At 37.8% G+C, this 21,787-nt stretch overlaps 1 protein-coding gene across 1 annotated transcript; it reads left to right on the top strand.

The window, feature by feature from the left end:
- Positions 1-18,168: 18,168 nt before the first annotated feature.
- has1 (hyaluronan synthase 1) lies at positions 18,169-21,017 on the top strand. Its single transcript, XM_027007282.2, has 4 exons — positions 18,169-18,837; positions 18,951-19,176; positions 19,434-19,566; positions 20,342-21,017. Exons 1-4 carry the CDS (start codon positions 18,169-18,171, stop codon positions 21,015-21,017), a joined length of 1,704 nt encoding a protein of 567 aa, XP_026863083.2.
- The last annotated feature ends 770 nt before the right edge of the window (positions 21,018-21,787 follow it).

The following is a 21,787-nucleotide window of genomic DNA, read 5'->3' as shown; positions in this document are numbered from 1 at the left end:
ATTATCACCCATGGATTGGCCACCACAAAGTCCAGATCTGAACCGCACTGAAAATCTTAGAGATGTGCTGGAGAAGACTTATCACAGTGGTCCAAATCTCCCATCATTAATACAAGGTCCTGTGGGGAAAATAAATGCAATTCTGGACAGAAATAAATGTTATGACATTGCAGAAGCTTGCAGAAACGATGCCACAGCAAATGTGTGCCGTAATCAAAGCTAAAGGTGGTCCAATGAAATATTAGAGTGTGTGACCTTTTTTTTGGTCAGGTAGTGTATACTCAGTAGGCTATATTCATTATATTCACAAATCCAATAGACACTATTATTGTTTTTTATAAAGAAACAATTCAGAATCAAGAAGCAATAATAGTAATAATAATAATAACATAAACTACTCACAAGGATATTACAAAAATATTCACAAAAATTATTATATAGTATTTAAATGGAATTGTATATAGGAAATGTTATATTATCTGCCAGTGCCCCAGTGGTTATGAAGAACATCACTGTAGAGATGATTTGATCCACAATATAGATCCACACTATACTAATTATTTCAAGAGCTACATGGGTTTTTTTCCAGTTACACCAAACCTTTCTTCTTCAACATTCTTGAACATTTGTAAGGCTTATGCATGACCATCTGTAGTAATTTGGTAATTTGGAAACCATTAGCTGAAGTTACTTTAGATACAGCAATCTAATGGCTGGTGGAAATACAAAATAAACCAGCCAGGGGCAGATTTGAATCTAATATTGCTAGCAATAAGGGTACATAGTTAGTAAAATATTTTGAGTATTCAAAAATACATAGTAACATTAACAAAATAAAAAAAAGATTTACAGTAACTGTATGTCAGTGAAAGAAAAAAATGAAAATAAAGTAATATCATCTCATAACTGCTAATTAAAAATTCTTAGGGATTTGGGGATGGCATGGTTGTTTTCCATTAATGGGAGATTTTGTTCACTGGAATTTTGTAATGTCTTTTCCTGATGTATCTGGCTTAGGTAAGACTTTTACTTATCGTGTTTATGTACTGCATGATAACTGCATGAGGGTGGCAATCCTCATTAATGGCACATGCTCTGCCTACATATTCCTGGAGGTAGGCAGAGGACAAAGGTGTATCTTTCACCTCTGGCTTTCATTATAGATCAAGCCCCAGGTGGACGCTATAAGAATTATTCATGATATATCTCATGAATTAGCTGAGTCTAGACATCATAACATTTCTTTACATGCTAGCTAAGTGCTGCAGTCCATCAACAATCCTGACAAGTGTATCTCAGCAATTGTTTTCATTTCAGACAGTTTAGTAAATTCTCAGGACTCAATTCTCAGAATTTCTCTGGAGAACAAAATCTCAAAGACAAAATTTCAATTTGACAAATATCATAGTAAAAGGCACTGGATTTTTGTTCTTCACTGGAATGAAGAACTGAATACTACTACTGAATTCTTTGAAACTTTGAGTGTTACTGAACATTTTTGCCTTCTACTTCCTTTACTTATAAGTATTACTCATACCATTTATAGTTGCAGAGTATGATCAATTACATCTGAAAAATAATCTGAAAATCACTTGAACTCATTAGATGCTACAGAGGTGTATATTACTGCACAAATGTATTTCTCTAGTTCTTTGGAAAGCAGCATTTTAAAAGACTCTCCCGTCAGCCAATTTCTTCACTGTAATAGTTATTACACCAATGCCATTTGTGGAGCTCTTAAAAGTTGCAATGTGCATTTGTCATTTTTCCTTTATTTTGGTTGAATAAAAGTTTTCTAAAGAGAAAAACCAAATGAAAACACTGCTAAACACTTGTATTTTAATGATGGCAATACTGAATTAGATACTTAAAAAACAGAACAGAAAAAGGCACTGGGTCAGGGCATTTGCCTGCCAACTATCCATTTGTCTACAAAAAGTTTTTTTTTTTTTGGTTTGTTTTTTAAATCTTAGCATATTTATCACGCCACACATAACACAAGCTTTTAAACTCTCATGGATTGTAAAACCAATCAAGAACGATGTTTTTTCTTATTTTTTTCTGTGCTGGAGTAAGTTGCATTATCAAAAATGAATGTACTACCCTGAATGGTAACAGCTCTTTTTGAAAAGTATCAACTAAATGGTACATATCTATTCTGGAACATTTATTTGTAATTACAAATTGCTCTGTTTAAAACAGGCTAAATTACTCCTACTTAGTTAAATGAAGCTTGGCACACCTTGATATTAGATGATATCATCTAGCAAGACAGTTTCCTTATGGATTCCCCGTAGCCTGGATAAGAAATGGCAGTGATTTTGTGTAATTAAACACCAAAAAAGCTCAGAAATGTCAAGAGCAGACCTCTTGAAAAATCTATCTTAGAAGGACAGGACTTGACTGTAATCCAGGTGGTCCACTTTTTCACTTGTCCACTTTCTAGTTCTAATTGTAGCTCCCAGTCCTAGTCTAGCACCCAGCTCTAACACCCAGCTCAGTCTAGCACCCAGCTCTAACACCCAGCTCAGTCTAGTACCCAGCTCTAACACCCAGCTCAGTCTAGCACCCAGCTCTAACACCCAGTTCAGTTTAGCACCCAGCTCTAACACCCAGTTCAGTCTAGCACCCAGCTCTAACACCCAGTTCAGTTTAGCACCCAGCTCTAACACCCAGCTCAGTCTAGCACCCAGCTCTAACACCCAGTGTTAGAGTGTGTTAGAGTTTAGCACCCAGCTCTATAGGCATCCATAGGATCACCCAGTATCTATAGGATGCTCTATAAAGACACTGCTTTAATGACTACTGGTTGGTTCTACGTGTTGGAGAAATCATCCACACGTTTTCAATTTAGGCAGGACATATACCACACTTGAGTGAGCAAAGGTCACTTTGTTCAACAATCCAGGTATGGAGCAAAGCTGTGGAAGAAGCAGTGCTTCACTGCTCTCATGGTACAGCCTTCCTTTTATAACCACATACTGATAACCATAATCATACGAATATGACAATTCTTTAGTTCTCCATTATCCCTCAGACAGGCATGGCCTGTTCCTTGATAGAGTTACAAATTTGTTTCCAAGAAATCAGGGAAAATCTATTCTAGCACTATTTACTCTACCACTTGTATATCCTGAGAACATTATTATTGTAAGACAACAGACTGAAAACAGATGCTTGCAGACAGATTTATTCAGAGAAGGATAATCCAGAGCCAATAAACATGTGCAGGTCAGAATCCAGAGAATGCCAAAACAATACAAACTGGATAAACAAGCATAAACAAGAGATCAGTCCAAAATATATTAAACCAGAGAGCAGTCCAAAATATACGAAATCAGAAAGGGATCAGGCAGAAGTGATTACCAGAAGTCAAAACAGGTTGGTAACTAGTGAGACAAACACAGGAAACACTCAGGATGCATGGATAATACATAGCAATACTTCACAGTGGATAGGTGAAAACAGACAGGATAAATAAACACAAAAAGTGGAAACATTCAGGAACGGGGAGACGGGTCGTAGGAGCTAGCTTGCAGTGGATGGAGTGACAGACGGACTGCTGGAAGTTGGCTGATGGGGAATGTAGTCACAGGCAGGGACCATGACAATTATAATACACTAAACTTGTGGTATTATTATTGTTTTGTTTTTTATGAAGTGAAGCAACCTGTTTTTCATGTGTTTTTTTCTTCATGTGTTTAGGTAAAGTGTTATTTTAGTGTGTTTTCACTGTTTTGATTCTCCTTCTTATTAAGCGCAGTCTTGTTTTTTTCCTGCTTTACCTTCTTCTTAAGCTCAGTTTTGTTTTGTTTTTTCAATAACTAAACTGCAAATCATCTTCGAGTGTGAGTGTTTGTGATGATATGATCCACTTTCTCTATCCTACTCTTCTCCTGCCCCACTCTCCTCTGAAAGTCATGCAGTAGCTGTGCTGAGCACACACACACTAATAGCAGTTACATTTTGACTGTCTGTGGTGTGGTGAGGGGGTGCTCCTCTCATTGGGCACTCAGCACCCATAAGGCTCTGATCCTAGAATCACTCCTTGTTTTCACCTTTATTTACTTCTGTATTAATACCTCATGTCTTCCTGTCTTAGTTGGTTGGACATTGTTTAACTTTGCTTGATTGTTCTTCCCCTGTTGTGTAGCTCCAAGCCTTTGCTCCATGTTTTTCTGGTTTTGTATCTGTGTCTAGTTGCTTTTCGATCCAGGACTGTTCCCACAACTATGAGAATGGAATGATTCTCAATAAACCCTGCTCACTTTTGCTCTTGTGTCTTGCCTCAGATAGCGATGCAATTTGGTGCTTATACAGCAGGTGAAATAAGTATTGAACACATCACCAAGTAAATATATTTCTAAAGGTGCTATTGACATGAAATTCAATTTGCACTGTGGCAGGATTGCTTTCTAATTACTGATAGATTTCAGCTGGAGTCATTACTTTCCATGGCTTTTTGCACTTCTCTTTCTTCATGTGTTCAATACTTTTTGCCTGTGTCATTTCTCAGTATTACACATAACTTAATTTATGGACATCTATGGTTTGATTTCTTTGCATGTATGGATTGGATGGGTTGTTACCGACATCTGGTGAGACTTTCATGTCAATAGCACCTTTAGAAATATATTTACTTAGAAAATTGGTGATGTGTTCAATACTTATTTCACCCACTGTATTTGCTTGCTCAGCAACATCAAAATATGTTTATTGGCCCAACCCTAGCCCTCACTGACTGCTTGGCTCAATATCTAAAACATGCACAAATGTACAAATATGTTTAATGTTCTCAACCTAGTATACTCGACAACATCTTGTGAGTGTCAGCTGGACATCCTTTCAGGGTCTGCGTACAATACAGCTCCCACTAGAGCCTGACATTGTTAATCAAAGGTTTGGCAGTTGGTTTTCCAGCATTTCCTATTTGCAGAGGTTGTCTGCACAAAAGCTTCTTGATGATGCTCGAATTTTCACAGAAAAATAGTCCATTGTAAAATCTCAGCCAAGTTCAACACTGACACGACCAGACAGAGACATTTTTGTTCTCTGCTTTGTTTGGAATCTGTGCAAAGAATACATTGGTTAGGTCCCCAAAGCAGTTTGAGTTCACACAGATATGGTTTCAAAGCACTTCATTTACACATCTTAAGCTTTTCATTAGCTAAATTAAAGAATTGTTTATATTTTAAAATATTTAAACTGTATAAACTGTCAGTGTGTACCTTTTCCCAAGACAGCCATTGGTGATTGCTACATGTTGTAACCACAGCCAGCGAGAGCAAGTCACTTGACCTGTTGCTGGTTTCAGAATACCCAACCACTCCGTTTTTGTTGTTCTTAAATTGCTGTGTTTTTTTGGGCCACTGTGTATCAAGCAAAGTCAAAGTAAAATTTATTTAAAACATTTTTACAAAAGCCTCTTTTACAAAGCAGATTTGTGAAAGCACAAAGTAAACAACCAAAGTCAACAGTGGCAAGGAAATATTCCCTAAGTGCATGAGGAAGAAACCTTGAGTGGAACCAAGACAGCTTTGTAACAAACACACAACACAATACTACATTTTCTCTGTGACGAGGCATGATGATGCAGGAGGATGTGTGAGACTAGTTGCAGATACCATGACCCAAAACGAGCAGATGTTGACGAAATATTCCCAGCAGGGGGGCAAGAGGAGGCAATTAATGCAAATAGATCAGGAATAAGATGTCCAAGGTGCCCAAATACTTTTGGCCATATAGTGTATCAAAGCTCTAGCAACAAGAAAGATATAAAAACAGACAAAGAATAAGTGAATGGTTAGAACAAGGTTTTCTTCTGCATGCATTTCTCTTCGTGAAACCCTGCATAACATTTCAAAGCAAGAACACTTAAGAACACCCATTATATAAGCCCTCAACTCATGTGTCATCTAACAAGGAAGAAATATTTATGTATGCTATTCGCAAAAGAATCCACAAAGAGGAATTCATTTTGAAGTATGAATTTTGAAGGAATTCACTTTGAAGTACCTTCCTGGGGTAGGATGTGAACTGAAAGAACTTCCAGAGTTATGATATATACGAAGCCCATGGCTATTTTCTAGTTACATTATTGTTGCTACATCAAAATTTTTATAGCTTGTTACCCTCTCTAGCACTGTAGAAACGAATAGTAGTTACTGCTTCTAATGTAAAATGTAATTAGTAGATATTATTGTATACTGCTGCTATGGTTCGTTTATGGATGTTTTGATATATTGCTGTTTTGTTGCTTTTTTATTGTGTGTTTGTAAGGTGCCCTTGAGTATCTTGAAAGGCGTCTATAAATAAAATGTATTATTATTATTATTATTATTATTATTATAACAATGGAAGAATTCAACATACAACAGCAGTGGACTGGAGCACATGATTTAACAATATGACAGGGAGATAGCAAAACATTCAAAAAATATTTCAATAAAGATACAACAAATAACTTTTGATTACTGAAACATTGTCGAAACTTCTATTCAATTGCGTAGATAATAGTGTATGCAAGTGATGAGGGAGTGTATAGAGGCTTGGCTTCAGACCTACTATGTCTATGTGGCCACATGCATTCACAAAAACCCCAAATCCAAGGCTATGGAGGCAAGGATGATTTGGGAGAGCTGTAATCAATCCCAGCTGTGCAAGTGTGTTGTGTAGGTGGTAGAGCACTTTGGAGATTTCTGATCTGCTTAGAGCTCTCCTTTGCCTGAACCTGGAAACAGCTGAACAGATATTGTTCCCAAAGTGATAGCAGACCAGTGTGGACCGGGAGGGGCCCCAGTGCTCCCTATCTCCTCCTACGCATCCCCCTATCCCCATAGTTTCATTTATTATACACCCACAAAGCAGAGCTGCACAAATTTCTGCGAGAGGAAGTTGTGAAAATTGGCTTAAGTTTTAGGGACCTTCCTCTCAGCCACAAGTTGTTCAAAGTTTCCAGTCCAGGGCTGTGAGAATGAAACACAACTCTGGCAACTTTGGAGAGAGAATCAAACAAAGATGCATCACAGCTGGTTGGAGTGTTCCTCTGGCACCCATCTTTGTTTGTAAGACACCAGTTCTCTTTTAAATGCAAACTGACACTGTAGTGGTATAATGAGAACTGTATATAATCCTGCACTTGGATGTGCACACAGAAAATACATAGTTCCCACACAGCAGTTGTTATCTGCAAGTCTTAGTACACTGCATGCAAAGAGAGCTTATGTGTGGAGGAAACAAATCTCCAGAGCCAGTGGAGAGAGAGAGGTGGGGTGTAAAGAGAGACAGGACGGGGGTGTAAAGTAAGAGAGAGCAGAATCCAGAGTGACTGAGTGTAACCGTTGCTTAAGTAGCACCGTACGAGCACACATGTGGGCGAATTTACATCCCCCGCTCCGTGCTTTTCATTGTTATGAAATACTTAAAATCTGCATTAGGGGGAAGGGTGCAGATATTTGATGCTGAAATTTCAGCTTCCCCAGGCAAAGATGAAAGATGAAAGATGAACACAGTATCTCATGTTATTTCCTATACTGCTTGAGTGGATACTGTAAGTGAATAAGCAGGCGTACAATTCACTTACCCATTGTTATGTCTTTATACATAGTTATGCTTTTTTGGAATTCTATTCAAAATAGTAGTCGAGGCAATGACAACTGTAATATAATTGTGCAGTGTATTAAAGCTTCTTGTTAACATCAGTTTTTTTTTTTTGTTTTTTTTTTCTCCTTCAGTTGTCCTCAAGCTGTTGTGAGTCATTCAAAATGATGGTGTCTAGGGAGAATATTAATAGATACCTCATGGTCATGGTTTGAAAGCAGTTTCAACAGACCATGTTTAACCACATTTCTTGATTTGCCAGGCCAACTTGCAATTTCTCAGGCCAATGTAAATACCAATTTGGGTGTGTAAACCAACTAGTGGCACTGTGGCATTAAAGAACAGGTTTGTGTCAGGGACAGGCCCTCAGTTTGGGACAGATTCCTTGGTGCAGATGCAAAAAGGATGTGGTGGTGGTGGGTAAAAAAAAAGGATGAAGCAGGGCAGCTGTGAGCCTGCCCCTGGACCAGAAACCCACCTGCTGCTTTCGTTGCTGGTGAGGACAATGCAGCACCCGCTTTATTTAAATATCACACGGACTTTGCATAACAGGGCTTTTCCTAAAACAGGTTCTCTTGTTTACTTCTCTAATTCACAGAATGAAAGCTTTTGAGTCATGATGTTTTCTATTATCGTATTATTACTACGAATGGCTGAACATGAGTCAGGTGCTCTGTGCACGTATAAAAGGAGGTCTCTTGCCCCATAACCACTGTAAAGGCTGATGTGGCAGAACTGACTGGAACAGTGGAAACCTCCCATCCACATTTGCCCTGGAGGGTTTGTGGATCAGATTGCGGGCAAGCATAGGCTGAGTTGCACCATTGTGGACAGGCCAGGAATTTTGTGACTGAGTTGAAAAACATTTTCTCCCCGCTGCCATTCTCTGTAAGCTCACCACAGTTACAACAGAAAGCTGAGAGCCTGCCAGCCAGGCCTGAGCCGCTTCCTCTCACTTATCCCCAGCCGCGGTGCCCCGCCCCATTCCTGGGCAGACTTGAGACATGCGGATGGTGGGAAACAGGCAGCATTGAGCTTTGATCAGAGGACAGCAAGGAGGAACCCTGCCTACTGCAGCAGTGGATCAGGAGCTAAGCATCAGCTAAATGCCATAAATGTAAATGTAAATGTAAATGAGATATGGGTATTAGACTGGGCTCTTCTTAGCAGAGGGAGGAACATAAACAGTTGTTTTTGCTGACGATGAACCTACAAAGGAAATAAGTGTGCACTTTTGGGTCTGGGGAATGTATGTCTGGGGTGTGAAAGCTGGCATGCAGGCAAGGTCAATAGGCATCATGGTACCCTGAAGAGAAGTCTGAAACTCCACCCCTTTTTTCTGTCTTTTGTTGCATGGCTAAGTTTACCAAGCACTGCTTCATCACTTTTGAGGGAGCAGGCATCTGCTAGGCACATGGTGCTGTTTGTGCAGTTGAGCGCCATTGAGCTTCATCTCACATGTTTAAATTAGACTTTTAAAGAGGGAAGTCTGCAAGTATAAAACTGGGCTGCAGCAAACAGCATGCGTTTAAACAGAAAAACAATATTTCCATAATGGAATTTATTTTGATAAAAGGCATAGATTCATAGTTGCATCAAACAAAGGTGACTCATTCACTTGATATCACTCGATCCCTCTTAACTACTTAGAGGCAACCATTTCCGAACATTTCTTCAGAGAAACAAAATGGTTAAAGACATTAGCAGCACATTACCAAAATAATCAAAGCAAAAAAAGAACTTCCTTAAAAGGCTGGATGTGTTAAATGCTATGCTATTTCATTTGAATTAGCTGAAATAGAAAGTCTACTGAAGCTTGGTAATGTGCTGTAGACTTCTAATTGCAGTGAAACTCTGAGCCTGTAATCTGATGCCACAGTTTGTAAATTGCACTTGCTCTAATGTGTGAGCAGCCTGTAGCAGGGCAGAGGAGGTATGCACTGTATGTAAAATTTAGTTAGAGTGTTCTCACCCTGAGGCATGTTATGCATTTGCATTTGTGGTTCAACTTCATGATTGGTCTTTCCATTTCCCATTTTTATTATCATTTTCAAAATTTCAGCATGTGATCATGCATGAGCTGTGTTTTCATTTGTCATGAGATCAACATGGAGCAACACCGAGGATGGATTTTGCCAAATGCATTTGGACGACCCTATTATTTTGGGCGTGTCTTTCTGACTCAGATAGGTCATATAACAGATCACTGTAACGACCATGAATTTAGTATTCATGTGCTAAGACTTAAGTAGACTACTGTTTGGCAAACCTATTTCAGAGTGGTTCTGCCTTACATGCAGCTATTTCAGTTAATACAGTGTGTACTAGAATAGACAGTTCAGGAAATTATTTCATGCATTATTTTAATTTTTGGAATTATGCCAAAACTAAGAGGCTTTTCTCATTGACTTTAAAGTTCAACAAATAAAAGCAATCCAGCTGTAACAGAGAGTGAAGAGAAGAGTGCTTATGTGCAGTGGAATTGTGTTATATATAACCCTTAAGCACACATAATCATAGGGTGTACTAAATGTACCCTTACATTTGACTGTTTTTCTGTCTGGGTCTGATAAACACCTTACAATGCTAGCATGTTGCCCAGTAAACCTCTTAAAAATGCATCTTCTTAGTAAATCAACAACAATTACTGAAATGCATTAATGAATGATGTGCACTGACTGTATCAGAGACCCAGATTTAGAATAAACTCAAACATGCAAATTGCCTGGTGGTATGAGCCAAGAAGACTGACTATGCAAAACACCATCATTCAGTCAAGAAAATAGATGTGAGAAAGAAGCAGAAATATACAATTAGCCAAACCCTGGGCATAAGCACCTTCCAGACCACAAGCAGCTAGAATTCAGTATGTGTACAAGATGACTTGGCAGAACTGGGTATACAACATATTAGACATAATAATGATGACATGTGCAGGAACAAACTGAATAATAATAACTTATACCAGATAGGAAAATGTACTGAACATGACTGACAGGTATTTTTTAATAACTGTAATGTGTGTAGACCAGTTCCTCAGCCCCAGCAACATAAACTGGTCCATTATGTCCTCTGCTCATGCAATGCGTAGCTTGGCTGATATTTACTGATATCTTCAGGGTACCTTCTAAAATAGCAGCTTATTGTATTTTATTGCAAATGTGTATGGAATCACACAGAATGTCCTTATCTTTCCTTAGCGTCTGTTGATCACAGTATATCGATATACTTTACCCCAACAATTTTTGAGTAGGAATTCATAAACTGCAGCAAATTCTTTCGCAGAACAAACATTGTGTATGGAGGAAAATGAAAGAACACTCTGAATAAAAGCATAATAAAAAGTGCTGAGAAGGATTTGCTTTACAACAAAGCAGTTCAACCTCCTTAAATACAACTGACTTTAATGGAATTTTTCTTTCAAACTTCAAACTGAAAATAATGCCCAGATACCTGTACTGACACACTACTACAGCAATGCCACATGAATACAGGCTTAATTAGTTAACACAATTAATACAGTTAATACACAATTAAAACAACAAATATAATAAGCGTCCTCATAGCCTGAAAATGAGAGAAAGTCACAATGATTTTCACTGTTTTAGGAATGTTTATCTCCCATTAACCTTTTCTTTCCACAGTCTAAAGGTAAAAAAAAAACAAAACATAAAACCAATCAGTAATTGAGGATAAAAACATCCATAAATTAATGAACCAAGACCTGAGGGATTATTGAATGCTGATAAAAAACAGCAAACAGCAGTCTGACAGGTGCTTAGGTAAAAATAATTTGGTATCATCCACACTTCTACCTGGCTGGTAAGAAAACTCTAAAGGGTCTAATTTACCACAGATTATAGAGGTAAGTTTTCACAAACCTTTCAAGGATTTTTATGACCAAGGAAGTCAAGACAATTAGTCTTAGATTATTAAAAAAGTCACTGCTCTTTATCTTGGGGACTGCAATTATAGCAGGAATGTTTGATACTAAAGGAACTTTCCCCAAAGTTAGAGAAGACAAAAACAATTTCCAAAAATTATCTCATGGGCAAAGTGATTTAACGTATGACCACATTCACCTTATAGGCCTGGGGACTTTGTTGACTTTCTGCCCTTAAGACCTTCTGTAACCCATTCAGGATCAATATCAAGATAGCTTTCAGGTAGCAATGTTTCAAATATGTTATTTATTTGTTCCTCACCCCTTGCACAGTAATGATTAAGTTCATCTGGTAGTGACTGGTTATTCACACCTTTTATTGATTACTTAGGTATATGTTAATCACAGTCATACTTGTAATGCCTTGCCAAGATGAACAGAGCTTGTACTGTTGGAATCTCTGCTCTACCTTAATTTTATATATTAATTTGACCTTGTTCACAGCCTGTATAATCTCTCTTTGAATCTGCTTCTTTTCTATTTCAGAGCCTGTGTAGAACATCCTCTTTTTTTCATATTTAAGATGGCTTTTGATTCTAGTGCCACCCATGGCTTGATATTGGGATGAATGGTGATTTTTTAGTCAGATATGATATTAACACCAAATATAATATGTGAAGAGATGCTATCACATTGCTGGCCCAAACACACACTTGGGTCAAGTATCACATCCCACTCAGTTGAACCAATGTATTCTATTATGGACTCCATTCAGTGGTTATCAGATCCGTTTTTAATAATTTGACTGTCTTGTCAAATCCCCTGAGGACTGGGCACAAGCAAAATCTGATTGTGGTCAGATGAAAACATGGGTTTCACCTAAAACATCTGGGACAGATCCATAACATTTATCTAGCAGCTTATTAAACCTGGTGGACCATAGGACATATTGATAGTATTTCCTTACTCTTTTCCAAATCACAACTATTAAAATCTCTATACTGCACTGAATGATACATCACACTTTAATTTATTACATGGATGTCTGAAATACATTATTAATACATTATTAATGATTTTAAAATATCAGCCATCTTCACTGAATTTGACTGTTTTGCTGTAACTGGTGATTTTAATATCCATAGAGATAATCTAAAAGACAATAATGAAAAAGATCTTGTTTGAAATTAGACTTGAACACAGTCATGGACACACTGTCTCCATGACTGCAGAAACACTAAGAAATGCAGAAACATTAAGACTCAGACTCACTTTGACATCTTGAAACAGTCTTCAACCTTGCAATCCATAAATAAAAAAAAGGCCAGACAGCCATTTTTCTCTGTCATCCTTAACAAAAATCTGAATAATATATTTACCTCAATAATACATTTATCACCGTTGATATGAAAGCCTTCAGCCTGGGAAGTCCCTCAACAAACATAATGAATTTGCATCCTTTTTCAGTGGCAAATTCAGGCATACATTACACTGGAAGGAAACAAGGGCACCTGATAAACACACACAGACAACAGTATAATGTCTCAGTTTAATGTCACTGATTTAAAAACGTGAAATCAAAAACCATCCACCTGGTGTCTCATCTCTCAGTCCACTAGCTTTTAAAAATATGTTTTCAACTATGCACAACCATATATTTAATACAGAGAGTAAGTGGCTCTATTCTCTCAGGAATCTTCTTTAAGTTTCAATATAGCCCATCCTACAAACGACCAATTTGAATGCCTCCATACTAAAATGTTATGAAAGATTACTTGCACCAACTTTCAACCAATTTAACAATTTCTAAAGTTGTTGTCTTATCATATATCCAGTCATATCACAGCACCAAGGCTGTTCTCGTAAATTCGCTAAATAAAATTGGCCTGGTTCCAGTAAACTGTCCCCACACATACTACTTGATCTTTGTGCTACTGCTAGCCATTAAATACTTTTAGGCTGGAAACTTGGGTAGGATAATAATTGCCCTCTGTTGATTGGGTAGGACACTAAATTGCCCTCTGTTGATTCAAGTTCTGTGTAGGCACAAGTTATTTTGTCTCTATTAGCAGTTATAAATCAAAACACGCCACTCTGGCCCCTGACATTCGGGGCCCCTAATGCTCAGTTCTTACTCCTTTTTTAGTTCCTCAAATTTTATATCCTCAGTGTTTTTGTACATGTTTACATTAAGCATTATAAAATGCCTTTTTGTGTAAAATGCACTATACAAGTAAACTTTACTTGTTTTGCCTTATATTGTAAAAAACTGGCAAAAGCAGGGTATCCAAAAATATTCACTGTTTGAAGTGAGATTTATCAGCTGTTTAAAGTGGATTTATTAACTGTTAAAAGTGACTTTACTGACAATTTAAGATTGCCATTCATAAATTTAAATTTCATGTTGATTGTTGTGATATATTGCTAAATAAAAACCTACAATTATCGAAAACATGGTCTGGAAACATGCCAGCTATGTGAGAGCTAATAAACTCTGTTCAGTCTTCAGTAAGGATACTTCCACAAGAAGAATTCAAGTTTTTCACACTCAAAGCACACATTGTTAATGTGTAAGGTAGTGGTGAAGCGTTCACATTAGCATGTATTTCTGAATCAATAATAAATTGCAAGAACAAAATACAACTACGGTATGTAGCATGATAACTAAGGTATTTGTAACTTTAGCTAGCTATAAAAATAAAATAATTTAACATTCTTTTATAGCTGTCTATGGGCATGGTAACGTGTTCATGTTCATCACATCTGACTATATCTGAATGTTAAATGAATGTTAACAGTGCATTTTTACAGTAAACTGCTGTTTCCCAGTGCTGGCAACATTTGCATGTTTTTTGTTCTCTAAATCCTGACCCATTCATCAGCTGATGATTCACGTGTGGATAATGTCCTGCTATCTTACAGTAAACGCAGTCTCATTCCCTCTGGAAAGCTACTACAAGTAATGACTTAAGGGCTCCTCTCATAGGCCAATAACAGTGGTGACAGTCACCTAGGCAGTCCTTAGACCAGAGGTTCTTAATGCTGGTGTCCTCAGTCAGTCCTGACCAGGTTTTACTGTTTGAGCCATTACCACCTCAGTCAGGTAAACAAAGATCTCTGCATCTTATGATTACCTTGTTCATGCTATCCCCAAGGACTGGACTGTCTATATTGTGTATATACACTGCAAGACCAACAATATCATTTAGTTGTCAGTGTAGTGAAAAATGCTTATTTAAATATGAGATGTGTACCCATGACGTCTGTGGTTAGTGGGAAGGGTTTCACTTTGTATTGTGTGACAGTGTCTTAGCCTATCCAGAAGGAGGTGCTGTATGCATGCAAATGATAACTGTCAGTAGCATCCATCAGTGCTTCTAAACCCGATACTCAGGGCTCTTCAAACTGACTGTGTTTTTTCTCTAATCTACCTTACATCATACTTGTATCATAGTTTAATGTTTCTCACATAATCCTTGTGATCCACAAAATGGACCACATTTTTTATTTATCCCACCTCCCAATACACCTGAATCAAAATATCAAATACCTGCTACAGGTGTACTGGAAGGTAGGTTATAGAGAAAATGTGAAAATGTGATCTGGTGGTTCGCAAGAGCTAGGCTGAGAAATTGCAGAGTATTCACTTTTCTTAATAGCTTGGCATGTGGGACTAAGCAATAAATATGAACAGTCTGGTGAGCTCTGAGCATCTGGCAAAGATGCTCACCCGATTTCATTAGTTAATTCCATTTTCAGTGTTAAAACATGAACTCTCATGCCATCTGATATTATTTGTCGGCATAGGCTTAGGAGTAAAATGCAAAATGATATACGTGTCCAATACTGACCTCTTGTTAACTTCTATATTTTTACTACCGTTCCTATTTTTCCCTACATTCAGCGACATTTCGTCTTAAGGATAGAGAGGACAAGTTTAAATTACTTATTTGTTTAAGACCCCAGCTCACAAAGAGTACCAATAATAGAACCTAACTGCAGTTTAGTAGTCGCATTTAATAATTTTTAATTTAATATAATTTAATTTAATAAGGGACCAGATTTTAAGGCATAGTGCAAGTAGGTCAAGCGCTGGACAATTGTTTGTAAAATTATATTCGAAATCAAATTAATTTGCAGGAACTTGGACTATATGAATACCTCAATAGTGTGTGTTTACTATGAAGATGCCTTCATCCAGGTCTGAAGACTTTCCCTATAATAATAATACCTTTCCAATAATAAAAGTCTCACACAAATACACCTTCGGTTAAAGTCAGAAAGTCAGAGATAGCAGTTTTCTATCCTATACTTACGCCACATAAGTAATGTAGTACAATCCCTAGTGTCGAACTATCTTAAAAGTGTCTATATTGGTCCAGATAGACATGGCTAGGGATGCCTCCTGCCCCCTTGAGTTTTGAGATTTCTTCCTCATGCTCTAGGCAGTTTTTCCTCGCCACCTCCTCTTGCACACTGGGCGCTTGGACTTTGACATTTGTAAAGTTGCTTTGTGACAACATCTGTTGTAAAAAACGCCATATAAATAAATTTGATTTGATTTGATTTGACATATGAGCGTCATATGTGTGCGATAGGTTCCTTCCAGGGCCTACTCATGCGGTTCTACAATTAATAATCATAGCACATCCTTGCCAGTAACTTTAGTATGGAGAAAGGTTCTGTTCCCCTGAATCTTGATGTGAGGAAATAGGCTTGAAGCCTTCAAAAACCCTGGTACATTTCCATTTTCGTAACGGAGAAACACCACTGTCACATGAGCATTTAAATGTTCTAAAGCAAACATATATATATATATATATATATATATATATATATATATATATATATATATATATATATATATATATATATATATATATATATATATATAAAACACAAAATACATACATAAACCATGTTTTCTGCTGGGAATTTCTTTTAAAAATGTCTGTGCCACAAGCACAGCAGACATTTTATGTAGACATAAAATGCACAAAGATGCAAAAAGATTTGTTTGGATTTTTGAAGGCTTAAATGACTTCCCTATTGACTAATGAGAAACTGCAGAGGAGTGAGACCCTCAGTACTAAAGCCATCAGTGAGGTTGTGTGAAACAACTATTTTAATATATCTGAGTTGATAAGTAGAGAATCGATATCTCACCACTGGGGATATTTCTGTGAAGGTAAATTGAACACAGAGTACAATTGCCTCAGAAAGACACGGGCTATCTGTGAAATGCAAATTCCCACTCACGTTGCATTTCCAATGACATCTGATGACATCACATTAACCTGCAGTACCTATCCAGTGTGAAAAATAAGACAACCCCTCTTGCCCACTAAAATGCAAATAATGGAAAAAGTTGTTAGTATAATATACAACCATTTTTTAATTACAAAGGGATAATACTACACTACAGTGTAGTGTCCTGTAAAATGTAGGGTTTGTTATTGACGCTCTGAGGATTAACATAAAAATTAAAGCAGACATAGTAAGGAAATTCCTCTAGAAAGGTGCTCTCATAAAGTGTAAAGGTCAGAGATGGGCAGGTTTCTGAATTTCATAGACTGTGTAAGGTACACAGCAAAATCCTTCAATGTTGTATTAATTGGTTTGTTATCCACAACATGTAAAAGAGGACAACCTCAAAAGACTACTCTACTATAAAGTCTCTGCCTGTTCAGGTATTATTCTGGATATTATGCAATAATTATTCTAAATTTTATGCATATTAATCAGCAAAACAAAACAAACACAACAACAAATAAGCAGCAGCAGCAACAACAACAACAACAACAATAATAATAATACACATATTCAGATATCAAGATGCTCTACAATGATAAAAGAATAAGTCAAAATCGATTCCAAAATATCGCTATAAGCTAAAATATGATGCCGGTTTATATGCTATAAAACAAGTACGACTACTTTTCACGTCCAGTTTCTCCAGTCTAAAACATAATATTAATGTTATTCTTAGCTTTAGATATGCAAATTGTATAAGTAAGAAGTTATGACCGGAGGTTTCACTGATATTACTCAAGATGAATCGAAGTTAAGTTTCTCATGGATTTGGCGCGTGATGGAGGCGGATACAAATCTCAAATACGCTTTGCGCCAGCGTACAGATTTACATTGAGAGCGAAGCGAGGAACGTAAGACTCCTGAAGATTTTAATCAGGTGACATTTAAAACAGTAGATATATATATATATAGTCTCATAAGGCCGTATTGATTGGTTAATAGTTTATGATAATTTAATGTATGTCCTATGGGGTGTAAAATGATTTACGTCATAAAGAATACGATTTGCTTAATTTTCTTTTGAATTGATTGAATGAAAACGTTACACAGCGTAGTTAAATTAGCCTGGGATGCTTGTTCAGTGAGAGAAGGTAAAAACATAATTTTTTTAAGGCTTGGTTATTTATGAACTTGTAGTTCTCTAAGTAGCTGAGCAGAAACTGAAAGAAAGAACTGGTTATTTAATGCCGCTTTTCAAATCAGTGATTAACGTTGTAGGATTAGCAGTGCAAAATGATTAGGTTGTAAAATTCTGCAATTTTTAACAAATTGTTTTCACGCTTGAAAAAGTGTTTGTTGCCAAAGTTTGTTCTATCTTAACTATCTTTTCTACATGACATTCTTTGATTTATTTACAGTGAGTGGACAGTAAAATGGAAATTAAACCACTGTTAAAGAGGCTTGGCTCTGTGGTGCGCATTGTCTTTACTTTCCTCTTTGCCCTGCTGGTACTTGGAGTGGTAATGTGGGCTTACATTGATGGATTCCAGATTGTCTCATCCCAGTATAGCATCGTCTCCTTTGGCTTTTATGGTGTTCTGCTTAGTCTCCATGTGCTGTGCCAGAGTCTTTTTGCCTTCATCGAGCACCGTCGGATGCGTGCTCAACGCAAAACTTGCTCCTATACCAAGACCATTGGCTTCACTATTTCTGCCTACCAGGAACACCCTGTTTATCTGCGGGAGTGCTTGCAGTCAGTGAACATGCTCAAATATCCATCCAACCTGCTTCGTATTGTCATGGTGGTGGATGGGAACTCAGAAGATGACCAATACATGATGGAAATGTTCAAGGAGATTTTTGCAGACCAGGATCCTGGCTGCTATGTGTGGCAAAACAATTACCACACATGGGATCCAAACGTGCAGCACAATGCAGCTGGAGATGCTGGATTGAGACTTGAGGTAGACCCCCAGCGCCTTGATGTGGAGGAGCTAATCCGAACAAAGAGGTGTGTTTGTATAATGCAAAAGTGGGGAGGAAAGAGAGAAGTGATGTACACTGCCTTCAAAGCACTGGGCTCCTCAGTGGACTATATACAGGTAACTGGTGTCCAGGGGAGACCCTGTCAGAGTTGACAGCACAATAAAAGAATAAGAATGCTGTCTTCTCTTTACATACTTTTGCTCCTGACACGACAGCTTCCTTTCCACAGGTGTGTGACTCGGACACTAAATTGGACCCCTTAGCAACGGTGGAGCTGTGTAAGGTCCTTGAGAGTAACCCCAAATATGGTGCCGTGGGTGGAGATGTGATGATCCTCAACCTGAATGACTCCTACATCAGCTTCTTGAGCAGCTTGCGGTACTGGATGGCCTTCAACATCGAGCGGTCCTGCCAGTCCTTTTTTGACTGTGTTTCTTGTATCAGCGGCCCCTTAGGTAAATTTATAAGGACACTCACACTCACAGAGACACGGGAGGTAACTGCAGCGTACTGTAGTATAGACATAAATGTAGTTATAATTGAACTGTAAAAAATCAGCCCAGAGGTTCTCTGGAAACAATTTTATAAATGTTATATCTTTACTGCAGAGGACCTTTGTCTTTTTATACCATTTTTTCTACTTGTACATTCCACTTTTATTGGTGGAAAATATCATAATAACTAATACACTTTGGTACTTGCTCTGCTGTAGGTCTGTACAGGAATGATCTCTTGCAGCAGTTTCTGGAATCTTGGTACAACCAGACATTTCTTGGCACACACTGTACCTTCGGGGATGATCGACATCTCACTAATCGCATGCTGAGCATGGGTTATTCTACCAAGTGAGTAACCCTTGCCTCTTGCCAGAAAAAGTTACAGTTGATTGAACTGTCCTTCACTGAATCTGACCCAATAGCCTCTGCCATACACACAGAAATTCAAACCAATATGTTCAGCATTAGATTTTCGGAAAAAATAAACATTTACCACTCTGTTTATTAGAAACTTTATTAGAAACACCTTGTAGGTGTGCAGTCTCACCTATTACCATGTACAGTTTGTGTTAGTCAGCCTAGAGCTCTTCAGTGGTCACTTTCTGACCACCAGACCCCTGCTGACTGGACATTTTGGGTGGCAGCAATACTGCTGTGTCTGAATGAATATTAACTTTTACCAGCAACCCCCCCCCCCCCCCCCCCCCAGCATGTCATTGTCAATTCTGTGTTAAGGATTTAGCACAATATATAGCTGGTCAGCAGAGGACCAAGGATGAATGGGACAAACGTTGGGATAAAAGTGGGCTGACAAGTTATCATAACAACAAGGGGGCAGAAGCCTGTAACTATATGCCTACATACGTATGAAACACACGTACCTGACAAAGTCACCAGTGAGCACAGCTGCAAGGCAGGAGTTTGCTCTGTTTTCACTAGGCAATCACTTCTCCAGTATTTGAATGTGCCATATGTCTTTTAGTTCTGTCTTTTTTTATTAATTGTTTTTAGTGCGCTTGTTGTAAGACTGGAACAAAAGCATGAGCTTGGGAAATGAGTTAGATAAAAAAAAAGTGATGGTGATGATGATGATGATGATGATGATTTGTCCACCTCTCATCAGGTACACAGCTCGCTCTAAGTGCTATTCAGAGACACCAGCCCAGTTTCTGAGGTGGCTAAACCAACAGACACGCTGGACCAAGTCATATTTTCGCGAGTGGCTGTTTAATACTATGTGGTGGCACAAGCATCACCTCTGGATGACATATGAATCCATTGTGTCTGGAATTTTTCCCTTCTTTGTCACAGCCACCATCATCCGAGTATTTTGGGTAGGCACGCTGTGGGACATCCTCTGGGTCCTTTGCTGTATTCAGCTGATTGGGCTGATCAAGGCAGCCTATGCTTGTGGCCTGAGACAAAGCCTAGCGATGGTTTTCATGTCCGTCTACTCTGTACTTTACATGACAAGTCTTCTGCCAGCCAAATATTTTGCCATTCTCACCATGAACAAAAGCAGCTGGGGCACTTCAGGGCGCCGGCAGATGGTTGGCAATTATATCCCCTTGCTGCCCCTGTCGATATGGGCAGCCATCTTGTTGGGAGGCTTGGCCTATACAATCTTCAGGGAAAGCCAGCTGGACTGGACCACAGATGCAAAAAGGGAGGAGATCAAGTTTTTGGTCTATGGCGCTATAGTGTATGTCAGCTACTGGCTTGTAATGTTCTTCCTCTACTGGGTATGGTTTCGTACACTGTGCCGAAAACGTTCGCAGAGTTATGAAGTGAGTGTATAACTTCTTTTTTTTTTCATGAAGAATTTTTTTTATTTATTAATGTATGTACCTAAGATATATTTTTAATGTTTTTTATATTTTGAATTGACTTTTGAATTTGTCCAAAAACAGATTATAATATAAAACATGAGGATCGATATCAATTCAGAATCTTTGTTTTCTGAAAATTGCTCAGAATTTGCTTTAAATAGTTCCTGTGTGAAATGGAATGTTACAGTTTTCATGCACTTCTACGCTGTGGACTGTACCTCACTGTAGCACAATCTTACAATCATATCAGTGGCATAGTGAGATCTACTACTGATAATTCATCAGGTGACCTTATACTGTTGCATTGAGGTTATTGGCATTTTCTTTGGAAGTAAAACGCCATAAAGTGTGAGTGACAAACTGAATAGTCTTTGACTGTTGCACGTTTTGATCATATAACAGAGTACTGTTGAGGTTTCTGCACTGTAATGCTTAATGTATGTATTGTTATGTACTGTAATATTACCAGTGAACATCTAGTAGTTCTATTTAAAAATGTAATGCCTCTTTTAAAAAAAAGGAATAAATTATTATTCAGAATTAATCCAGTCTTTTCATTTTAGGAGGTCACAGTGATGATTCATGAAAAAGCAATACTTAATTTTGTCTCCATTAAAAAAAAAAAAATCTTTCTTATAAGTAAAACTTTGATTTATTCTTAGAGGTCAAGCTGCCTTGCATTTACTACTTAACATAAAATATATCCAAAACAATACATAAAAAACAACATTCTGCAGGCA

The sequence above is a fragment of the Electrophorus electricus genome, chromosome 10 (genome assembly GCF_013358815.1).
Source record: "Electrophorus electricus isolate fEleEle1 chromosome 10, fEleEle1.pri, whole genome shotgun sequence".
Taxonomy (NCBI): domain Eukaryota; kingdom Metazoa; phylum Chordata; class Actinopteri; order Gymnotiformes; family Gymnotidae; genus Electrophorus; species Electrophorus electricus.
The sequence above is the reverse complement of the archived record's forward strand: the minus strand, read 5'-3'. Positions and strand labels throughout refer to the sequence as shown.